General features: G+C 42.4%; 1 protein-coding gene across 7 annotated transcripts in view; it reads left to right on the top strand.

The window, feature by feature from the left end:
- The window catches only part of TSNARE1 (t-SNARE domain containing 1), a 491630-nt gene that overhangs the window by 282724 nt on the left and 186278 nt on the right, over positions 1 to 22628 (top strand). For all 7 annotated transcript variants that reach the window (XM_061447620.1, XM_061447625.1, XM_061447626.1 and 4 more), the window contains one exon: positions 15230 to 15302. In XM_061447620.1, coding sequence (XP_061303604.1) covers positions 15230 to 15302 — 73 coding nt within the window. The remainder of the gene's footprint in view (positions 1 to 15229; positions 15303 to 22628) is intronic.

Consider the following 22628-nt stretch of genomic DNA (forward strand, 5'->3'; position numbering starts at 1 on the left):
GCCTTTTTAAGGTACATTCATAGAATCACAGAATGGTTTGAGTTGGAAAGGACGTTAAGATCATCCAGTTCCAACTCCCTGCCATGGGCAGGGACACCTCACCCTAGACCATGTCACCCAAGGCTCTGTCCAACCTGGCCTTGAACACTGCCAGGGATGGAGCAGTTTGAAAGCAACCCCCAGTTCCTCCACTTCTCATCCCACACCTCTTTCCCAGTGCTTCACTCTTAGAGCCTGAAGCACCTGTGTGTTGTTGGGAACAAGTTGAGGCATCCCCCATTCCAGTCCGGACTCCCATCTGCCTCATTTGCAAATTAAAACACATTTAAAACAGTCTGTTGAAAGCCAGTCTGAATTCAGGGAGCCCAAGATGAAAACCATTGAATATAAATGCTTAAAACTTTCTAATAAACTGGAAGAGTAATCCAAATTCTTCTAAATCAGTATTTCCCTGGGGGTCCAGCGTTGGTAGGAGTGAAGTCAGGATAACTTGCTTCTCTGCTAAGTGAATAGTGGTTTTGTAACAGGAGTATCTGCTCTGTCACTGTACACATGCTTGATGGCTTCTAAACACAGCCTTTGGGACAGAGTTTGGTCATGGTTTGTTTTTGCACACAGCTGATAGATGGCACACTGTTGTAAGGATTCCCTGCCTGCAGATGTGATTGTTCCATGCGAAAGAGGAGACGCTGCTGTCTGATTCTTATCTGGTGCTATTTAATGGCAGAAAATGTCTTTGTTGCTGTTGATGGGTTGGTTAAAGCTTATTGAGGCTTGCCTTTTATTTCTGTGGACAGGGATGTTTAGCAGAGCAGAGGCTTGCTGAATTTGTCTTAGCACGTAAGAGCTGAGGGAGAGGTGCGTGCTTTAATCAGCCTACCGACTCGAGTTGATAGGGGGTTTGTGGCTGCTCTCTGAAGTAGTCCATCTCTCTCTGATTTCAAGGGCTTGTATTGATTGCATTGAATATTGGACAAGTGGAGTTAAGAGCAATCTTTAAACATCATCAAACCCATCTCTCAGCTCTAAAGACAGGATCAGCTACCCAAATCATTAGCTGCTTGTGTGAATGTCTTCTGTTGCAGTTTAAGCCCATGAATTTCTGTCATATGGATAGCGGATATGATATTCTATGACTATGATTCTATGATATGGAGAACAGGTTATTTCCTTCCTATTTGCAACAATTACAGTTACTAGTAAAGCACTCTCATGTATATCCCACCACCACCACCCTCTTCTCCATTGGAAATCACACAACTTTAGTGGTTTTTTTTTCCTACCAGGATGTGTTTCTTACACCTTTGATCATTCCCATGGCTTTTCTATGAGCTTTCACCAGGTGATCCATCTGATATTTATTGCTCAAAATTGGACACTGTGCTTCATCTCACATGTGCCACTTTTGTCCCAAGAAGCCCTCAATGCCCTTTTCTTTGTGAGGACTTCTGCCTGGAAAGTGGTTTTGAAGGTCTAACTTCTATTTTCATCATCTGACTTTACCCTTTTTGCTTACAGTGTTTCCCCAATTTAACAAGATCACTTTGATTTCTAACTGTATGTCCTGACAGGCTCAAAATATTTCTGAGCTTCACTGCATCTTCATATTTAGGAACTGTCCTTTCTACTCCATCACCTAAACCACTGCTGAAAAATAATGGTTAGTCCTGGTGTTCTGGAAATTTACTTAATTAGAATCATATCATAGAATGACAGAATGGTTATGGTTGGAAAGGACCTGAAGATCATCCAGTTCCAACCCTGTGGCATGGGCAGGGACACGTCACACTAGACCATGTCACCCAAGGCTCTGTTCAACCTGGCCTTGAACACTGCCAGGGATGGAACATTTGAATTCTCAGAGTTAACAGTTCTAAGTTTTTTTTCTCCTGTTTCTGTAAATATTTCTGGTTAATATTTATGAGTCCCAGACCATTTGAAAGTACCTAACCCTTAATCTAAACTCCTTAAACCCATTGCTGGCTTTCTATTGACTCTGAAGGGAGCCCAGGGTAATTTGCTGAGCACTAAATGTAAGTATAGCAGACCTCAACACATAATCCACCAGCTCTGCTCTATAAATAGTGGTTCTTTCCTTTAGAGACTTAAAATGACCTAAACATCTTTCTGTGACAGTATCTCTCCCACCTGCCAGTGACAAGTAAGCAAAAGTGACAAAGTGAAATGAACGATGAAGTGTTTGAATGATGCTGCTTTGGTCAGAGAGTGAGATGCTAGATGTCCATAACTATCGCTTTACTCACAGGATAGTACTGTAATGCACAGTGCTGATCTGAGTTGAACATAAGATTTCTGGATTTGCAATGTCAGACACCATCCAATATTGTATTGGTAATCTGTATACCTAAGATTCCCAGTGCATGCAGAATGGGATACCAACAGGAGGAGCTGGAAGCCATTGCACAGCAGGAAAGCATAGCTGTCATCAGGGAAACATGGTGGAATGAGTGGCACAACTGGAGTGCTTCAGTGGATGGCTGTAAACTCTTCAGAAAGGATAGTCAAAGAAGGAGAGGTGGTCGGGTAACGCTTAATGTTAGCGAGTGTTTTGATTGTCTACGGCTTAGTAATGGTGACAACAGGGTTTAGTTATGGGTTAACATAACCAACAAACAAACCCAGCTTTTCTCATCTTTTCTTATCCTACATCATGTACTCCAGCCCCCTGAATATGGTGCTGTGATGATGCTGTGGCTGACTCATTCATTGTATAAAGGCAATGTCTTTCTTGTACTGTGGAGCCCCAAACTGGACAGTACTCCAGATTTGGTCTCCCAAATGCCAAATAGAAGCAACGAATCACCTCACAGGACCTGTTTGCTAAACCCCAATGTTAGCCTTCTTTACCACCCTGATGACTCACGTGCCAACTCGTTGGCCACCAGGACCTGTTAAACTTCTTTCAGTCCTCAACTTGTACATGGGGCAATTTTCACCCCCTTGTGCAGGATTTGCCATTTGCCTGTGTTGAAATTCCTGGGTTTCCTGTCTGTCCATTTCTCCAGACTCTAGTATATGGAAAAACCAAGACTCAGTGTGAGAAAATGCTGTAGTTTTAACAGGAAATTGGTAATTTTTCAACTGGAAAGTGAATCCATAGAGTTGGAAGGCAAAACAAAATGTCCAACAGTCTTTGGTGTCTGCCTTAGATATTGGCACCTTTTATCTGATAGGAAGGTATGTAAGAAATGAGAGCTTTTTGGCCTGTTCTTTCTATTAGAAATTTGGAGGTGATCCAGAAGGACAGAAATGAGGAAGAAGTATTAAGTATAATTTATGAAGAGAGATTACAGGAATTTACCAACTGCAGGCTCAGAAAGTGCAGCAGTGATTAGTTGAGCCGTGATGACTGTGTAGAAATACTTGACGTGTAATAGCATTGGAAAAAGAGTAGAATAATTTAAAATATTAAGGTTGAAGGTAGTAACAAATTACCGAGTAGTAACTAAGGACATATAGTTATAAATTAAACATTAAGGAACAATGACATTAATCATTTTGGATATAACGGATGCTTTAAGAAAAGAAGCTTTCTCATGCACAGAATGATGAAGGTTGTTTCAGAGAGTCAGCTCCAGCAAGTCTGACTTTTACAGGAGTTGACAGCCATCAAGCCTTTCTTTTATAAGCTTTTAGCTGTGGTTGTAATTAGTTGTCCCTCGGATACCTTTACTCAGCATTTGCACCTTTTAAGTAACCTGCATTATTAAATATACAGGATAAGTGTCAACAGCACAGCCTGCAGTCCACACAACCAAGATCTGGGATAGTCCACAAAGAACATAGCATTTGGGTTTGAAACGCATAGGGAAATATAGGGCAGAGCCAATTCTTTTTCACTTGTATTGAGCGTGTACCTTCTCTTTGCCTGTTTATACCACTGAGAAATGCATGAGCCCTGGGTAGACCTCGGATATGTAGTTACTGACAGAGCTGGTGCTGTCTGCAGCCCTTGCACAGCCATAATCCATCTTTTGGCTGTGGCCCTTCAGTCTCCTGAAGAGAGACAACATCAGCTTCTGACCTTTTGTGATCTCTCAAAGAGATTGCAACTTCCTCTCTGCACCAAAACCATGGACTCCACTTGTAATGGGTATGTCCAAACAATATACATAGGACAGGAGGTTCAGCTATTTCTAAGCTATGCACTGGCAGTATAGCAGTGAATTGTGAAAAGACAGAATCATAGAATCATAGAATAGTTATGGTTGCACAGGACCTTAAGATCATCCAGTTCCAACCCCCTGCCATGGGCAGGGATGCCTCATGTTATGTTGCCCAAGGCTCTGTCCATCCTGTCCTTGAACCCTGCCAGAGATGGAGAATTTACCCCTTCTTTGGAGATGCTCCATACTTCGAGTTTTCTCCTCTCCCTTGCCCCTTTGTCTTTCCCCTTTCAGTTGAAACTAGATATTTTAATTTCTCAGTAATAAATAGAGCATCTCAATAATAAATGCTGCCGCTAAAGGAATCACTCAATTGATAGTGACAGATCAGACTCTGCAATCAGTATTTTATTTAAGTCAAATAATTGAATGGCAATTGATAACACATGACAGTTTAAGATTGCTCTAATTGCTTGGTTTCCCAGAACACTCCTAAAGAGAAAATGAATTCCTCTATTGTATTCCTCTGGTTACATGACCCTCATGGAAATAAATCCAGAGTGAAGAATTAATAGTGCTGCAAACAAAGTGTAGAAAGTGTTGAAGTTTTTTGTCATAATCTTTGCACAGTTTCTATTTTGGAAGATAACATACCGCCTGCAATAAACTACCTTTCCTGGGGCTGGTATCAGTCAGTGTGATAGATTACAGCTACTTCCCTTGCTACTCGTATTGGTTTATACGTTGCAGCCAGGGGCAGAAAGCAGGAGATGCTGAAGGAGAAGTCGGTGTGTAAGTTACTGAGTTTGGAGTTTGTTTATGGATTTCCATGTCTTTGGTGACTTACTGCTCAAGAGACCTTCTTCTGAACAGCTAAAAAAAGAGGTGTAGCTGTAAATATTAAATGCAATTTTTTCTTTTATTTTCTTTTTCAAAGACGTAAGTGTCCCCAACAATAATTCCTATTACATATTATAAAAATAATAATAAACGAAAAGAAAAACCCTTTCCATAGGTTACTGTAAGAACTCATATATCTCAGCTATTGCACTTTGCTGCTGAAGAGACCCATGGCTCATTGGAGTGGTTTGGAAGCCAATACAAAATGAATGTGTAATATAGACTAACAGCTCCTAGTGGACAGGTACCCACATCCTGAACCGGTCCATGGCAGTTGCATCTAATCAGAGCGTTTATTGTCAGGCACTTGCAGAAGGAGCTGAGTGACCTCTTGCTCATAAAAGCCTTTTCTCAGACAAGGCCATGGATAATTGTGGGTGGACATTTCACCTCTGGTCGATACGGTTTTTATTATTACACTTTGTGTTGCGTTTCATTTTTGCTCCCAGGCAGCAAATTTCACAAACCCGAGGCTGTTTCCTGTACTCTTAAGTACTAATGGGTTCAAACTGAAACAGGAGAAGTTCAGGTTAGATGTAAGGAAAGTTCCTTACTGTGAGGGTGGTGAAGCACTGGAACAGGTTGCCCAGAGAAGTGGTGAATGCTCCATCCCTGGCAGTGTTCAAGGCCAGGTTGGACAGAGTGACATAGTCTAGGGAGGTTGAAACTGGATGATCTTAAAGTCCTTTCCAACCCAAACCATTCTATGATTTTATGCTTCTCTACTGGGAGAACCTTTCTTCTTCACTGAGCACATTTATTTCTAGAATATAAAGGCCTCAGTGCCAGGAATTTCCTTATCTCTATTTGTACTTACTCTTTTGGGCTCTTTCATGTATTTATCATGCTATTCGATCACCCCATAAACAACAGAGAATTTACCTTATAACAGACTCCTTCATTCAAATCCAAGAAGTTAGGACAGATGAGCTAGCCAAAAACTCCATAAAAACCTTGCTAGCAGAACATAAAACAGAAGCAGTATTTCTAGGCTGCAAGTTGACAGCCCCAGAGTTTGTTGGGAACACAAGGATATTGATCTTTCTTTAGTGGCAGAGCAGCTAAAAACTTGCTTGTAGGAGAGCAGAAAGTTGGATTTGTAATGTGGGTTCAGGTACTTTCTTCTGCAATGTTAACAAAATTAAATGCATAACGTAAGAAGCAGAAAGAATAAGTATTAAGTGTGACCAGTCTAATGCATTTTTGGTGTTTTCTGCTTCCGAATATGCATTATAACATCCCAGAGACTTGCACCAGTTTTGTTAACAAAGTGCAGTAACATCAGACACTGAGTAAAGGGAAATAGAATTGTGGCGTGCCCCCTTTTGGAATAGCAGAGCCAATGTTCTCCCTCACACTCAGGAGAGTAATGAAATCACTTTCCTCTTTATTGCCTTGGTTGTGGATCTCCCTTCAACTTTCCTGCTTTGCGGGCAACTCGGTCCCAGGGGTTTATGAGTGTCTAAGGGAAGAGGAGGGCAGTGGGGATGAAGGAATACATAAATACGCATGGTCTCCTCCATCGTGGATGATTCTTAAAGCATTCCTCTGTTCTGTACCTCCACTTTGTTCCATAATTCCTTTGTTCCTCATACAAGTGTTGCCTCTCATTTTTCTGATGAGACTCATTCTTGCCCTCGCCCTCTCTGATATCAAACTATCGCAGCATTAACTTGAAGGCAAAATGGAATCAATGCAGCTTTTTTTTTCCCCCTCAAAACTAAGCAAGGCAAACCAGTTTGTACTTTTTATTTGCTTGCCTGTTATCAGAACATATCAGTGTTTGTGCTTATCTTGCACCAGGGTGTTTAGGCAGGAAAAAGAAGCCTAAGATTTAAGGTGGTTTGCCCCACTGTAGACAGAACACAGTTGGCTGTGTTTGTATCTCTGCAATCTGCTAAGCCTCAAATGCTTATTTAACACGTGGTGTGTGGTGGGGACAAGTTCGATATTAAAGTTATTAGTGTATCTATATTTACAGTTGCTCTTTATACGGGTGGATGCATTTGTTTCACACGATACCTGTGTACTTGTATAAATAGTCACATTTACATGCATGTGTGAAGTCAAATACCTTTACAAACTGTAGAATGAAATTTTGGATGTAAGTTAATTTTAAGTACAAAATTGTGGTTAATAGCATGAACTTTTGACAGGATCTTGGATGCTTTATATGCTCTGTGTATATAAAGTATATGTATGTACATATAGATGTATAGTATACTTGAAAAAACATGTTTTTCAACTATGAAGTGAGGATACCTACTTAAAACCAGAACTACAGATGGCCTCCATTAACAAGTCTCCTATTTCCAGATTTAAAGGTTTTTAAAAGGGCAAAGTATCTTTTCCTTTCATTTGTATTATTATTTTTCCCATAGACTACAGTCCAGGTCTGACCTTCCAGCAGAGGGGTGGAACTGATAAAAATCACATGAACGAAAACATCTGCCTTCAGCAGTCTTTGATCTCTTATATAGGCAAACACTGAGGGAGTACGTAGGAAATAGCTATAGCAATGCATGTTTGCAGCCAATCTGATCCAGATGGGTGGTTGTGAAGCTTCAGAGAAAGAGCATAGTATAGAAGGTAGCTAAAAGATACTAATGCAGCTCATGGTAACAAGCTGTTGTTCCCACTTGCATCTCACACATTTTAGGTGGAATCAATGATAAAGCCTGTCATTAACACAGCTGGTCAAGATGGGTCCTCAAATGTGGCTCGATTCCTAAGAGAGGAACTTTCCAAGGGAGCTGCCCATCGTACCCACCTATGCTGGTGGGATGACACATGCTGTGTGGTAGAGTAGGTGAGTTGAAGGTCTCCCATCCAATTCATTCAAATAGGTTATTAAAATAAATAGCAACCTGTATCTGATCTGTGAGATGTACATTAGAGTGATCAAGGGCAAATGAGCGGCAGTAAATACATCACCACCTTTTACACTCTTCCCAGTCATGTGGTAGAAGTTGTTGCTGTCTCAATTTGATCTTCCCACCCAGCAGCTTTGCCTCCTGCACTGCACAGAAATTTGCATGTTTAGGTTGAATACGTCATTGAGTCATTTCTCACTTGGTTTTAGTTTGTGTGGCAAGGTTTTGGTAGCAGAGGGCTACAGAGGTGGCTTCTGTGGGAAGATGCCAGCAGGTTCCCCTATGTCCAGTAAAGCCAATGACAGTGCGCTCTAAGGCGGACCCACCACTGGCCAAAGCTGAGCTGGTTGGCAGTGGTTCTGGGATAACAGATTTAAGAAAGGGAAAAAGTTGCTGTGCCAAAAGAGAGGTGTGAGGATATGTGAGAGGAACAGCTCTGCAGACACCAAAGTCAGTGCAGAAGGAGGCACTCCAGGTACCAGAGCGGATATTCCACTGCAGCCCATGGTGTAGACCACGGTGGGGCAATCTGTGCCCTGCAGTCCCTGGAGGTTAACAAGGGTGCAGATCTCCACCTGCAGCCCATGGAGGTTAACAAGGGTGCAGATCTCCACCTGCAGCCCATGGAGGTTAACAAGGGTGCAGATCTCCACCTGCAGCCCATGGAGGTTAACAAGGGATCAGATATTTACCTGCAGCCCATAGAGGATCCCATACCAGAGCAGGGCATGACTGAAGGATGCTGTGACTGTGTGGGAAGCTCATGCTGGAGCAGGCTCCTGGCAGGATATGTGTTCCTGTGGAGAAAGACAGGAGCCCATACTGGAGCAGATGTGTTGCAGGAGTTATGACCCTGTGTGGGACCTGCACTGGAGCAGGTAATGGAGAGCTACAGCTTTGGTGGACAAGGATTCACACTGGAAAAGTTAGTGGAGGACTCTCATGTGGGAGAGACCCACAGTGGAGCTGGAGAGGAGTCCTCCCTTTAAGGGAGGAAGGAACAGCAGAGACAACATGTGATGAACTGACCACAGTCTCCGTTCCTGTGAGCCACTTCGGAGGAGAAGGTAGAGAATTTGGGAGTAAAATTGAGTCCAGGAAGAAGAGAGAGGTTGGGGGGAAGGTGTTTTAAGATCTGGTTTTATTTCTTATTATCCTACTCTGATTTGGTTGGTAACAACCATAGAATGGTGTGGGTTGGAAGGGACCTTAATGATTATCTAAATCCTACCCTTCTGCAACCTTCTCTAGATCAGGTGGTCAGAGCCCTCTTCAATCTCAGGACCTGCAGATGCATCTTGTTAGGTCCTAAGTACTTCTTCACCTAAAGGTTGCTTAGATGTTCTCAAATCTGATCTTCCACAGTATTTTATTCTTCATTCTCCCATTCCCTGTCTTTGCCTAAATTGAGCTCATTTCCCCAGGTCAAGTCTGTTCTGCCTATGATAATAGCTGGTGAGTGATCTCCTTATCTTAACCCATGAACCTTCCATTATGTTTTCTCTCCCCTGTCTGGCTTAGGAGGGGGAATGGTAGAGCAGCTTTGGTGGGCATGTGGCTTCTAGCCAGGATCAACAGGCACAATAGATAATATTACTCTATTTGGCTGGCTCCAGGATCTCTCTTTATTGATGCCTGTTGATGTGTCCTCTGTGACGTTCTCACCTCTGATGAACTTGAGGCACCTCACCTTCCATAGCCTCTCCTTTTGGATTTTCATGGATAGAAACACCACTTTATGTTGTGTTTTCGTGCCTGCTGTCCCAAGGCAGATGTGGATTAGCATGCTGCAGCTCAGCAAGGCTATTCTAATGATGCAAGTGCAGTGCTGCACTCCCTGAGATGACACAGACCGCTTAAGACAGCACAAGTGAGCAAGAGGGAGAGAGAAACTCCCTGCACCGGCTGTTGCTCAGTCCCAGAGGAGATCTAACTCAGTCTGTAATTGCTGTTCTGGATAGCTTCTGCCCTCAAAACAATTTTCTGCTGGTCTGTTGTTGCTTGGGCTGAATCAGTTTGATTTATAGGATGTCATTTTTTTTTTTCCTCCCTAGCCATAGACAAGAGAAAAATATTTGTTGGAAAGCTGTTGCAGCAAGATTTAGGTTTTGTCCATCCAGCATCAGAGAAGCTTGTTCACTCTTTGTTATCTTTTCCTGCCTCTTTCTTTCCCCTATCCCACAGAAGAATAGTGGGATAGATGTACATCAGGCTTTGGTCAGTCTTTTTGTATTCTCTGGGTCTCTGGTTTGCACATGGTGGACCACAGCATAGGAGACACCCCAGGGGTGTTGCAAATGGGACAATGCACAAGCAGCATCTCTTTGGTAAAATGTGCCAGACACTACAGAAGGTTGGGGTTGGGTTTGGTTTGGTTTTGTTTCCCTCAAAGATAATGAGTACTAGGGTTTTGTTTTGCTTTAGTTTGGAGTGGCTCCCTGTATAGAAATACACACATGGAATCACAGACTGGTTTGGGTTGGGAAGGACTTTAAGATTATCCAGTTCCAATCCGCTGCCATGGGCATTATATTACATCTCTCAATCTCCTTCACTTGATGTTGTACTACCTCTTCTGGTTGCTTGTTGCAGAGTGGATGGTGGGGCAGAATGAGACCTCATATGTGGAATTCGGTATCTTGTGAAGTCGGCAGTTAATTTAAATGCTAATATGTAGTCCTTTACAAAATAGGATGGATGGTTTGTGAATGCACACAGAAGCATAGACCACTGATACTTCTGATCTCATTTTTCACACAAACCTAAAGCAAACAGTGTTAGAAATAAGTGTGACTCTTCCCTTGAGGACCAGAACTGACATTGATGAAGGATGCTGGGATCTGGCTATATGTGAGAGAGAAATTATTAACATCACGTGCTTGTTCCGTGTCCTTTTGAGGAGGGCGTGTTTCCCCTCTCTGGTTTATTTAATGCTGTTCTCATGGCTGGAATACAGGGGAGTCCTTAGGATATCATTAGGGTGGGGGCATGTTAGAATATGGCTAAATCTTCCCTCCACTAAGCATGAGGATGGAAGCGAGGGGAGGTTTACTTACTTGCTATCTTGGCAAATACCTCAGCGATGCTTATTCCATGGGTAAATGGGCTGCTGGGGTTTATGATTAGGTTGTTCCTGTCTTGATAAGAATGCTGGGGTTTTACACCCTGACTTGCTCCCAGTTTAATTTTTAAAGTGCTGAAATGGTGGTCTTGTTAAAGTAAAAAAAATGGGAAATGGAAATTCCTAGATTATCTGCAAAATCGTATGCCCAGTAATTTCCAGAGCTGGAATTTCAGCTTTCTTCAAGAAATCTCAGGGTTTTGCAGTGGTATTATTCACTCTCTCAGTAAGGTTAAATGATTCAAATAGTCCTCAGTTTTAACCTGGTATTTTCTCTTTCTATTCTGAACTAACTTTCCTTAGTGAGAGCTAATCCTCCAAGTCTTTAGGGTCCCAAACTCTTTCATTTCCCTGGTTCTCTCATCTGCATGACTTGTTTGTTGGCACATCTCTGCCTTTTTTTGGTTGTCTTTAGCTACCGCCATTTCTTTCTGCCATCTCTGATTTTCCTGTTGACTAGTTTAATTCTTTTTGTTCCAGCACGGATGGCATTAAATCCTGTCTATTATTGTGAGCAATGGATTTTTTTCCATATTTAAATAAGGATTTAACTGACACAATTTAAATGTCTCACTTTTGCTGCAGAATCTAATGAGTAAGTTGCTGCCAGACAGGAAAGGATGGGGTTTCTTGGGTTTGAACCAACAAAACTTGGGTTTCTTGGGTGGTGATTAAATCCCAGCCTATTTAGCTGGCAGGGAGATGGCATTTTGGGAATGTGACTGGCTGTTGTATTCCTGTTTCCTGTGGAGTAAAAGAGATTGATGAACAGCTGTATTTCACTGTGAATCCCACTTAGTGTGGGCAACCAAAGGCAATGTGATTTTGCTAACAAACTGATGGCTGGCAAGTTCAGAGGTACCTCATGATAGAGGTAACCTGGCAAGAAGGAAGAGAAACTTAGCTCCTGGGTATATTCCTGTATATAAGTTCTTTATTTCCGGATGGTTTTCTTCTATTTTTCATTGTGTTTTGCTTATATATGTCGGGGACTTTGAAACTTCACGTTGCCAGGTTAAATTATTCAACAGACTCCTTGCTTCGGGTTAGATCGCTTTGTGCTCTGTGCTTTACAACTCACCCCTGTTTGTTTTGCCTTAAATACAGGTGTTGCATTTTTCCCTTCCCAGCAACTCAGGCTGGCTTTAACTAATGTGTATTTGCTAAGCGATGATTTTAAGTGTTGTTACAATGCTATGAAAAGGATCTATACTGTGCAGCACCAGATGGCTGTTCTGTCCCAAGTACCTGAATATAAATGGCAAATCTGGAACAGCACTGTTCGTATACAGCATTGAATATCTTTTCTCATTCTTCCCCTTCTTATCATGGTATCTGGCATAAGGAGGAAGACAGCTCAAATAGCTGTGGTTAAATTAGCTGAGGAGGACCCTCTGAGGAGTCAATACATCATCTGGTTGATCTTAAACCGTATTGCCCACTTGTTTTATTATAATGGGAATGCTGGGGTGTGGTGTTGTGCTTGTATAATTCCATAGATTGCAATAACCTCTATCTAATCAAATGTACATGCAGAAACATGTCCATGACTGCTGTGTTCACTTAAAGTGCTGTAGAATCATGCGACAGTTTGGGTTGGAAAGGACCTTAAGATCGTACAGTTCCAACCCCCTGCCAAGGGCAGGGACACCTCACTCTAGACCATTTCACCCAAGGCAACTTGGCCTTGAACACTGCCAAGGATGGAGCATTCACCGCTTGGAGCAACCCGTTCCAGTGCCTCACCACCCTTAGAGTAAAATAAACCAGACAGCCTGAAAGGGCAATTTAGCCAAGAGAGATAAATGAACCTTCTGCCTCTTATTTAGTATTATCATTTGTTTGTTTAATTTTTCCTTAATCATCTTTCACTAAGGAGCTCTGTGAGAGCAGAACAACACATTGCAGTTAATTCTCAGCTCTTCCGTACTAAACTTTGTAATTTTGTTCATTTACAGATTTTTTACAGAAGAAAAACCCAAAAAAAACCCAAAATCCTCCCATACTGAAAAAAATCACAACTAAATTTTTTTCTTATTTCCTGGCAGTGATTTACTACCACAGAGCTCAAGCGCATTCTCAAGTTACTTAAACTTCATTGCTTTTACAAAATATTCTGCAGTATTTACAAGTTCGGAATAATCCCATACATAATTAAAGCTTCATTATGCTTGACAAGTGAATGAATGAAGTGAATTTTGTGATGCATTACCCAGGCTTTGGTTAGGGGGTTTGTTCTTTGGTTTATTATGATTTCTCGCAGCTTTCCGAACCTTTTGTTTCTCCTCCTTCTTCAGTTATTCAGCAATTTGGTGTATTCTAGAATTCACAATGGGGCTCCCAGGCTTCATTGCAAGTTAATGTGATTCTCTTGCATTACATGATTAAATGTTGTGCCACTTATATTCTCATAACAAACTTCAGGAGAAGGGAATGGATTCATCTTGCGCCATTTTCTAAGTTTGCCAGTAGGGAGGCTGAGTTCATAGAATAGAATCACAGAATGGTTTGGGTTGCAAAAGGACCTTAAGATGGTTCAGTTCCAACCCCCTGCCATGGGCAGGGAAATGTCACGCTAGACCATGTTGCCCAAGGCTCTGTCCATTCTGGCCTTGAACACTGCCAGGGATGGAGCATTCACAACTTCTTTGGGTACCATGTGCCAGCACCTCAACACCCTCACAGTAAAGAGTTTCTTCCCTATATCCAATCTGAGCTTCCCCTGTTTCAGTTTGAACCCATCACCCCTTGTCCTGTCACTACAGTCCCTGATGAAGAGTCCCTCTCCAGCATCCTTGTAGCCCCCTTCAGATACTGGAAGCTGCTCTGAGGTCTCCACAGAAGTGAGGTGGACGTAATCAGACTTTTTGGTGCAATGGGCTAGAGTTGCACTAGGACCCAAGCAGATGAATGAATTCCTGTGCAATTTGCCATAGGAGAAGCCGATTCTTAGGAAATGTTTTCAATGGTTTAGAAAGCATCCAGTGCTGGGCTCCCCAGTACAGGGGATGCATGGAATGGGCTGCCCAGAGAAGTGGTAGGTGTTCCATCCCTGGCAGTGTTTGAGGCCAGGCTGGCTGGACAGGGCCTTGGGCGACATGGTCTAGTGTGACCATTCTGTGATCCTATGATGAGTCTGTGAAATAGCTGATTTTCAGAACTGTGAAAGACTAAGAGAGAAAAACAATAAAAACAACAAGAGCAAACCCTTTTCTTTCTGAAAAGGTTATTGTTGATGCAGGCCATTGATCCCAGAATGGGGTTTCTTAAGCAGAAAAAGGCCATCTTTCAACACAGCATCTGATAAAATGATAAAATGCTGTTTGTGACCTGATGTAGATATGATCAAAACCTGACTGAATGTGAAATCTCCTTATTGGTAAGGCAATAAGGAAAGGCCTGTTTTGATGAAGGGATTAATTTATACGATTTCAAGTGTAAAACAGAAGTAACTAGGTTCAGCACTTGAATTTTCAGTTAAACCACAACAAATTGCCAGTGAATTTGTTTGCTTCATTTCTGAACACTTACAGGATACAAGAGCAAATGTGAGCGTATGCTGCTTTCATATGACACTGCCACTTATGAAAAGAATTAATCTAGCAGTAATAAACATCATAGCATAGGTACTGCTAAATGCAGTAGCAGTAAGGCAACATCACAGAAAAAAAAGACAAGCAGAATGCATTTTGTTAAGCTGCATAAATTACAGAATCACTGAAGTTGGCAGAAAGCTCTGGAGGAACTCTAGTCCAAAACCCTTGCTCAGAGCAGTCAATGAAAACAGGTTGCTTACGGCCATGTCCACTTGGTTTTGTAGACATGCAAGGATGGAGGTTCCACAGACTGTCTGGTGAACAGTATGTCCATGGAATCGTAACATGGTTTGTGTTGAAAGGGGCCTTCAAGCTCATTCAGTTCCAACCTTCTGCCATTGGCAGGGACATCTACTAGACCTGGTTGCTCAAAACCCCATCCTACCTGGACTTGAACACTTAGTCTGATCATTCTACTTGTTTCTTACAGAAAGCTTGAGTCACCTGGGTGACTTAGATCCAGCAAGGTATCTTAGGGGTCTTTTCCAGCCTACCCAATTCAATGATTCTGTGGGTTTGGGTTTTTGCTTTGCAAAGCTTGACTGTGGAACCTGCCTTTGATGCTTGGACTTTACCCATTCATCATTAATGTCAGACCTTCTGTCTTTTCAGAGTGACATGTTGGATGTGAACCAGATCATTAAGGACCTGGCCTCCATGGTGCATGAGCAAGGAGACACAATAGGTAGGTATCACATTTAACGTATCAGCTTTCTTACCCTCCTGTGCCATTCCAACGTGATGTTGTGTGGTCCTTCATGAGCAGTGTTTGTCAGTGCTGTGGTTGTAGTCAGTCATGTTTTGATTTGATGAGCTGCCCTGTGCAATGGGGTTCTCATCTTAAGGATAGTTAGCTGGTATATTTAGCATAAAATAGAATTCACTGGGAGATTACTCCATTCCCTTTTGACTGTAAAAAGGAAGATGGAGAAGATATAACATTAACTGGAAAGAGATCCAATTTTTCCTTTCTATCTGGAACTATAATTAAAAAGCAATAGTAGTAGCAATTATTGTTATGAGTATTGATGATGGGGGAGAAAATTGAGCAGCTTGCTTCTCCTAAATGGAATTTGCTTTCCACATTGCAGGGTGTGTCTGATTAAATTTACGGTAGCCTAACTTCATGATGTGCTCACATGCATAGTCTGAGGTTTCTGCCCATTAGTTGACCTCTTGCTCTCCAGCTATCAGTAGTGAAGAAAACTTGGGAAAAGACATGTGAATAACCCCTAGTATTATCCTTAAGAGCAGCCCATTACTTGGGTGAATAGAGAGGTAAGACTCAGTAGATCACCTCCTTTTAAATTCCCTTTGACCCTTGCCTTTGTCACTGCTGTCTCCTGATGTGGCTTAGACTTCTATATCTTCTATTTTGTATATGGATGATAACACAGTCCAGTGCTTGAGAAGCAACTGTCTGCTTCCAAATAGCTCTAGTTCTAAAGGCACACTGAGGGATGTAAACTCCAGAGAAGCAAGATTTGTGGAGATATTTCTAATGTGCAGGCTTCAGCTACAGTTCTTACTGGAGCTCCTGGGAGCTGATCCTAAGGCAGCCATATGTAGATCATAAAGGAAGAAACTCTTCTCTTCTGTGTCTTAATCACTCTGGTATTCTTTGCCAAACTCCTACCTTTTCAAGTTTCCATTAGCCTAAGATACCTGCTTTCACACTGAAATGAGCTAGCTGCTTCCACTGAGAAACACCACTCTGGTCCCCAGGTGCAGAAAGAAATCGAGGTTATATCTAAGCCCATCTTTTTAGGGTGTTTGTTTGCTTTAATTTATGCATGTTGAAAAGCTCATTTTTGTACATGGATAACTTTGCAGCCTGATTCATCTCCTAAAAGCACATCAGATGCTCATGCCTCGAGGGACATGACAACATACATGAGCTAGCTTCAAGATCCTCCTAACTCCTTTTCTTAAGGCACTATCTATTATTTGAAGATATTGCCCATTCATAGAAGTGACCCCAGTATTAGCTTGCCTATGAGAAGCAGTTAGACTAAGCAAGATGTTTTGTCTTTCAGCCTGCTTAAGTTTTCTGTTGCTTTTATATCTGACACATACTTCCTTCTTCCTGTTCCACTGCAGCACATTATTAGTTTCTTTACGAGTATCTTTTCAGCCTGGCAGCTAGTCAAGGTATGTTCCCAACCAATTGCTGGGAGGGCCCACTGTTTGTCTGTTGACATTCATATTACACAGAAGTAAGTGAGATTTAAGAATCAGGAGGCAGAGGGAGTCGAAACCCCTACAGTGAAAATTCAAAAGCAACGATGACAAGGAACAGTTCTCTTGGCACTTGTTTTAGGTTTTTAATGTTGTCCAGGGAAAATGCATAACCAGGAATATGAGATGCACCACGTAGCAAAATGCTCCCAGGGCTGTAAGAGCAAACCACGCTCTGGTTCACCTGAGCCTGGGAGGATCAATAGGAAGAGCTTGTCTGGTCTATGCATGGCACAGGCAGAATAACCCATACTGCTTAAAGAAACCTAAAAGCAGTTTTGCTAGCATGTGGGCCAGTTCCTTAATGACCACAGTGTAATGCTCCTGAGGGTAGAGAGCAATTTCTGTCATGTAAGGAGGAAATAGATGAGGCAAAATCCAGATTTGGAGGCTATCTCTGCCACCTTTTGTCTTCTGCAAATAAACTCTGTGCGTGTGTTCATAGTAATGACATCTCTTTGATAAGAGTATTTCACTAAGCATTACTATATCAGTGAGTCCAAGCCCTCAAAACCAAAACAAGCTGGTGGCCTAAGTTACCTTTGAATCAACAGAAACAGTCTTTTCAATGCAATCTTACAGGAGCTATTGGCAAAAGCATTCCTGTGCATCTTCATCTCATGGGGCTCTGGTGAGGGGAAAGGGTGCGAGGATGAGGATGCTAGTCAGACAGATCAATAGCTGGCTGTGGAATTGGTGCTAGTGACACAGTTTTGGGTTTTATAACCATAGGACCCTGTTTTAGATCAGCATCTGCTTGGGAATGATGAAGGAAGGAGAGGATGACCAGCAGTCAGGTCAGACAGAATTGCTAGGGGTTGGGGGCCAGAATGGTTCACTAAGTCATCAAGCAAGCTCACTGCCCTCAGTGACATGGTTTAGTTGTAGCCTTGGCAGCGCTGGGGAATGGTTGGGCTGGATGATCTTAAAGGTCTTTTCCAACCAAGTTGACTCTGTGATTCTATGGTCCTGTTTTCTTTCCTGTGAAGTTAGATCACCCTTGATGCCTGTTTTAGCATCATTGCCTTTCTGACCTGAAGGCTGGTTAAACACCTTGATGCCATCAAGGAAGCCAGTCTGCATCCTTCCACACGTGTCCTTCTCCAGTCTGACTGCCTGAATGGCACAGCCGAGAGTCTGTTGCCAGATGTGCTAATGCAAACTGAGCTGGAAAATCATTGAGCTGGATCCTTAACTAAACTGAGTTATGTGTCTCGGTTGGGACATCTAAGGAGAATTAGCACATCTTGAGAATAGTCCCCAAATACCTGAATGTAACAGCTTTAATATCTGCGTTCAGTTGAATGTGGTCTGCAGAGTCTCTGATTTGGTTACGTTTTCTAAGTGATGTCAGAGGAAGCTGTTATGTGAATGGGTACCTTTATGTTCTTAGTGGTTCCTGAGGAAATGAGAAGTCTTCCCATGGCTTTTTTGTTTTCAGCTGCTTTTTGAGACACAGAGTTGCCTGTCAGTACAGGGCACAGTCCATGCAGGAAGGGTATTACAAGGGGTGATGGGTTTAAACTGAAACAAGGGAAGCTCAGTTTAAATACAAGGAAGAAGTTCTTTACTGTGAGGGTTGTGAGGTACTGAAACAGGTTACCCAAAGAAGTGGTAAATGCTCCATCCCTGGCAGTGTTCAAGGCTAGGTTGGACAGAGCCTTGGGTGACGTGGTCTAGTGTGAGGCGTCCCTGCCCATGGCAGGAGTTGGAACTGGATGGTCTTAAGGTCCTTTCCAACCCAAAACTTTCTATGATTCTGTTATTCTGTGATTACTGAATCAGTGATAATCTTTTCCACTTCCCATTTGTTTCCCAAGAAACCTCCAATTCCTTTGTTTATCTGAAGCCCTGTCATCAGTTGTTCTGTTATCTAAGGGTAATTAAGTTTTATTGTCAACCACCCCAGCTGCTGAAATTGCGTGATATTGCTACCCTTAACTGCTTTGTAGGCAACAGTTCTAAGGCCATGGTGTTTTGTATAGAATCATAGAATAGTTAGGATTTGAAAGGACCTTAAGGTCATCCAGTTCCAACCCCCCTGCCATGGGCAGGGACACCTCACATAAGACCATGTCACCCAAGTCTTTGTCCAATCTGGCCTTGAACACTGCCAGGGATGGAGCATTCACAGCCTCCCTGGGCAGCCCATTCCAGTGCCTCACCACCCTAACAGGAAAGAATTTCTTCCTTGTATGCAATCTAAACTTCTCCTGTTGAAGTTTCAACCCATTGTCCCTTATTCTGTGTACCACTGGCCTTGCTCTACCTATTATTTAGGACTGCAGCAGTGGTGACCTCCATCCACTATGACTTTTCACACACCTTTGTATTCAGACGGCACTGAAGAGTCTATAAGATGCTTGATGCCATATTAGGCACAAGTTGATGATCACAACTGAATTGTTGGAGTCATGTGTGGGCTACCATGATCTCTGACCAATTAATTTCACTCAGATGATAGGCAACACTAGAAATGAATGAGCTTTTCCCGTTTCTGCTCTCTGTGAGCGTGGTGGTTTGTGTCTCCCCTTATTGTATGCAGACTTCTACATTTAGCTCTAGTGCTGACAGGTAAGACAGCACACGCTGGTTTATAAGAATAATGTGCACCTCTATGCTTGCAAATCTACTAACGCCTGAAGATTTGTCTGCTGTTCTGTGTTTGACCCTCATAATGCGATTGGGCTGGTACACTTGCAGTTAATGAGCCAGCTAATTCTGTACAAGAAACAAGGCTCTTCCTTTTTATGAGGTTTATTGCCACCAGTAGGATTATTCTCACACCCGTTTATCCTGAGTCATTTTGGGGAATCTGGAGCTGCTGTGCGCTCAGTTTCTAGTAATGCTGCAACTGAGCAGTGAATGTAGCTGGTTTATTTCTGTGGGGAGGTGCTATACTCCGCCACACACAGACTGTGTTTGGGAGGCCAGAGCTTGAGTGGGTTAAAGAAATCAAAGCATCCCTGTAAAGCAAAAGGTGTCAAGGAAGTTGTAAATATCAGTGACTTTAATTTGTAGGTAAAATATACGATCTTTGCAAGGGAGCAGGCAGGGATAAATATGGATATTCCTATGAAACAGCACTCCCATCATCCTCGTTTATCCCTGCGAGTACTCAGGTTGACGTTTCTTACATCAGATGACTCAGTAGCTTATGCACTCAGCTGCATAATGGAAGGTGTTGTGTTAATTGAAGACAAAAGTGGACCTCTGGAAAATGCTGCATGCAAATGAAATTAAGGCATTTATGCAAGATGTGTTAATTCATGAGCTGGATTTGGAAAGGCAGATAGGATTATTTTGGGCCTTTTGTCCTTTTTTTGTCATTTCAAAGAAACGGTTTTATTGCGGTTGGAAATAAGATTTTTCTTTCACATGGATGTCTTCTAGAATTAGAAAAAGTAATAAAGAATTGAATTTACATCACAAGGGAAAAATAGTGTGGGGAATTTCCCAATCAAAGCTAGATTGAGTGTTCTTCTGCATTTTAAATGACTTTCAGAGATTGTTTTGGGGAAAAAAAAAGAAAGAAAATCTGACATGCCCATAAATTTCTGCACTTAAAGTCAGATCGAAATAGCATTTTCCATCAGAAAAAGAAGAAAATGCAAAACCAAAAGTGAATCGGGTCCATTGCCATGATATAATACTCTCCAGTGTTAATTTCTTGTGGGATTTAAACTAGAACCTTGGATTACCCAAAGCCGTGTGGGAACTGTGGATCCGATGGAACTGAGATGGAGAGCTGAAAACGTAACACCAGGCAATGAGGGCAGAGGCCATACCCTCAGAAAACTCTTTGTATGCTGATTCTTCTCTTGGGGTAAATATCAGTGATTTGAGACCACTTGTCTCTGTAAGAAAGAATGGTAAATGGCTTCGCATCTGCTGAAGTGCTCATATTCCCATTTAGCACAAAGCAAATGATACGAGATACCATATTCTCTGTACTATTTTCCATTAACATACATAGGACAGCATTTGCATTTTAAATCCCTAGAAGCTGTATCCTGGCAGGCAGGGCCATACCGTTTTCCAGCGCACACATATGTAGCAGTTAGTTGACATTTCCAAGACGCAGCTCAAGGACCATATACATCATTCAGGAGCTGAACTGTTGTAAATTTATGCTGGTGCTCAGCTTTTATTCATAGAGACTAGGGCTTTGGGCTGTTGGCCAAAGAAAACCAGCAGGAAAAGCTGGTTATGACATTTTGGGGTAGTCTAAATGGTCTTTCCAGGTTGAAAGGATGCTGGAGAGGGACTCTTCATCCAGGACTGCAGTGATAGGACAAGGGGTGATGGGTTCAAAAAACCAGGGGAAGTTCAGGTTGGAGATAAGGAAGAAGTTCTTTACTGTGAGGGTGCTGGGGCACTGGCACAGGTTACCCAAAGAAGTTGTGAATGTTCCATCCCTGGCAGTGTTCAAGGCCAGGTTGGACAGAGCCTTGGGTGCCATGGTCTAGTGTGAGGTGCCCCTGCTCATGGCAGGGGATTGGAACTGGATGATTTTAAGGCCCTTTCCAATCCAAACCGTTCTGTGATTCCTGTGCCTCAGTCCTTACCTCTGAGAGCCATGCTATATTACCATGTGGAAGAATTCAAGCTCTTCTAAAGTCAAATAAAAAGCTAGGTTCTTTCTGCCTTTTGTTGCAATAACCGTAGCTGATGATGACTCCTGGCACTGACAACTGTATTTCATTGCACCAGTCTAACCCAGTATGACCCATATAGCCTTAGTTTAGCATATGGGTGAGATCAGTTTATGAATTGTATAATGGTTTGGGTTGGAAAAGACCTTATGATCAGCCAGTTCCAACCCCCTGCCTTGGGCAGGGATGCCTCACACTAAACCATGTCTCTCATATGTAGAGTTTCTCACTTGATGCTTCCATTGAAGTTTCCACATGACTAACCCTAAGCCATTGTGAACTTCACTCGGGAAGAGCTGCCATAGTTTTCCTTCTCTTTAATATCACAGTTGTGCCTGAGGGTCTTTAGCTCGTGGAATAGCACTTGCTTAAAACTCTACAAGTACACAGCTATTAGAATGGGCAAAATTCATTTTCATGCTGAATGCAATTTCACTCCAAATTTGGCTTTTAATTAGTAAATAAGACTTTATACACTTCCAAAATGTCCTTTTTTATTATTGTCATTGTGTTTCTTGGTATATTAATTTTTTTAGCCAGAAGTTGTAGTGATAGAAGAGGGTTAAGCTTATTAAAGCGCTAAAAATAAAAGCATCCAATGAATCCTGAGGGGGCCCATTTTGGTTCTTGCCAAGTGGAAGCACTTTAAAATTCTCATTCACAAGCTCAGTTTCCTGTCTTTCAAGCAGTTTCACTGAAAATGCTGCCTCATGAAGCCAGTCCACTGCTGTGGCTATAAAGACTCGGGTCCTAGAATCACAGAATGGTTTGGGTTGGAAAGGACCTTAAGATCATCCAGTTCCAACCCCCTGCCATGGGCAAGGCCACCTCACACTAGACCATTGTCGCTGAAGGCTCTGTCCGGCCTGGCCTTGAACACTGCCAGGGATGGAGCATTCACCACTTCTTTGGGCACCCTGTGCCAGTGCCTCACCACCCTCACAGTAAAGAACTTCTTCCTTAGATCTAACCTGAACTTCCCCTGTTTCAGTTTGAACCCATCACCCCTTGTCCTATCACTACAGTCCCTCATGAAGAGTCCCTCTTACAGCATCCTTGTAGCCCTCTTCAGACACTGGAAGCTGCTTTGAGGTCTCCATGCAGCTTCTCTTCTCCAG

Source organism: Pezoporus flaviventris, unplaced genomic scaffold (assembly GCF_033815535.1).
Source record: "Pezoporus flaviventris isolate CSIRO_AGI_PZ_B2104156 unplaced genomic scaffold, CSIRO_AGI_Pfla_v1 ptg000007l, whole genome shotgun sequence".
Classification (NCBI taxonomy): Eukaryota; Metazoa; Chordata; class Aves; order Psittaciformes; family Psittacidae; genus Pezoporus; species Pezoporus flaviventris.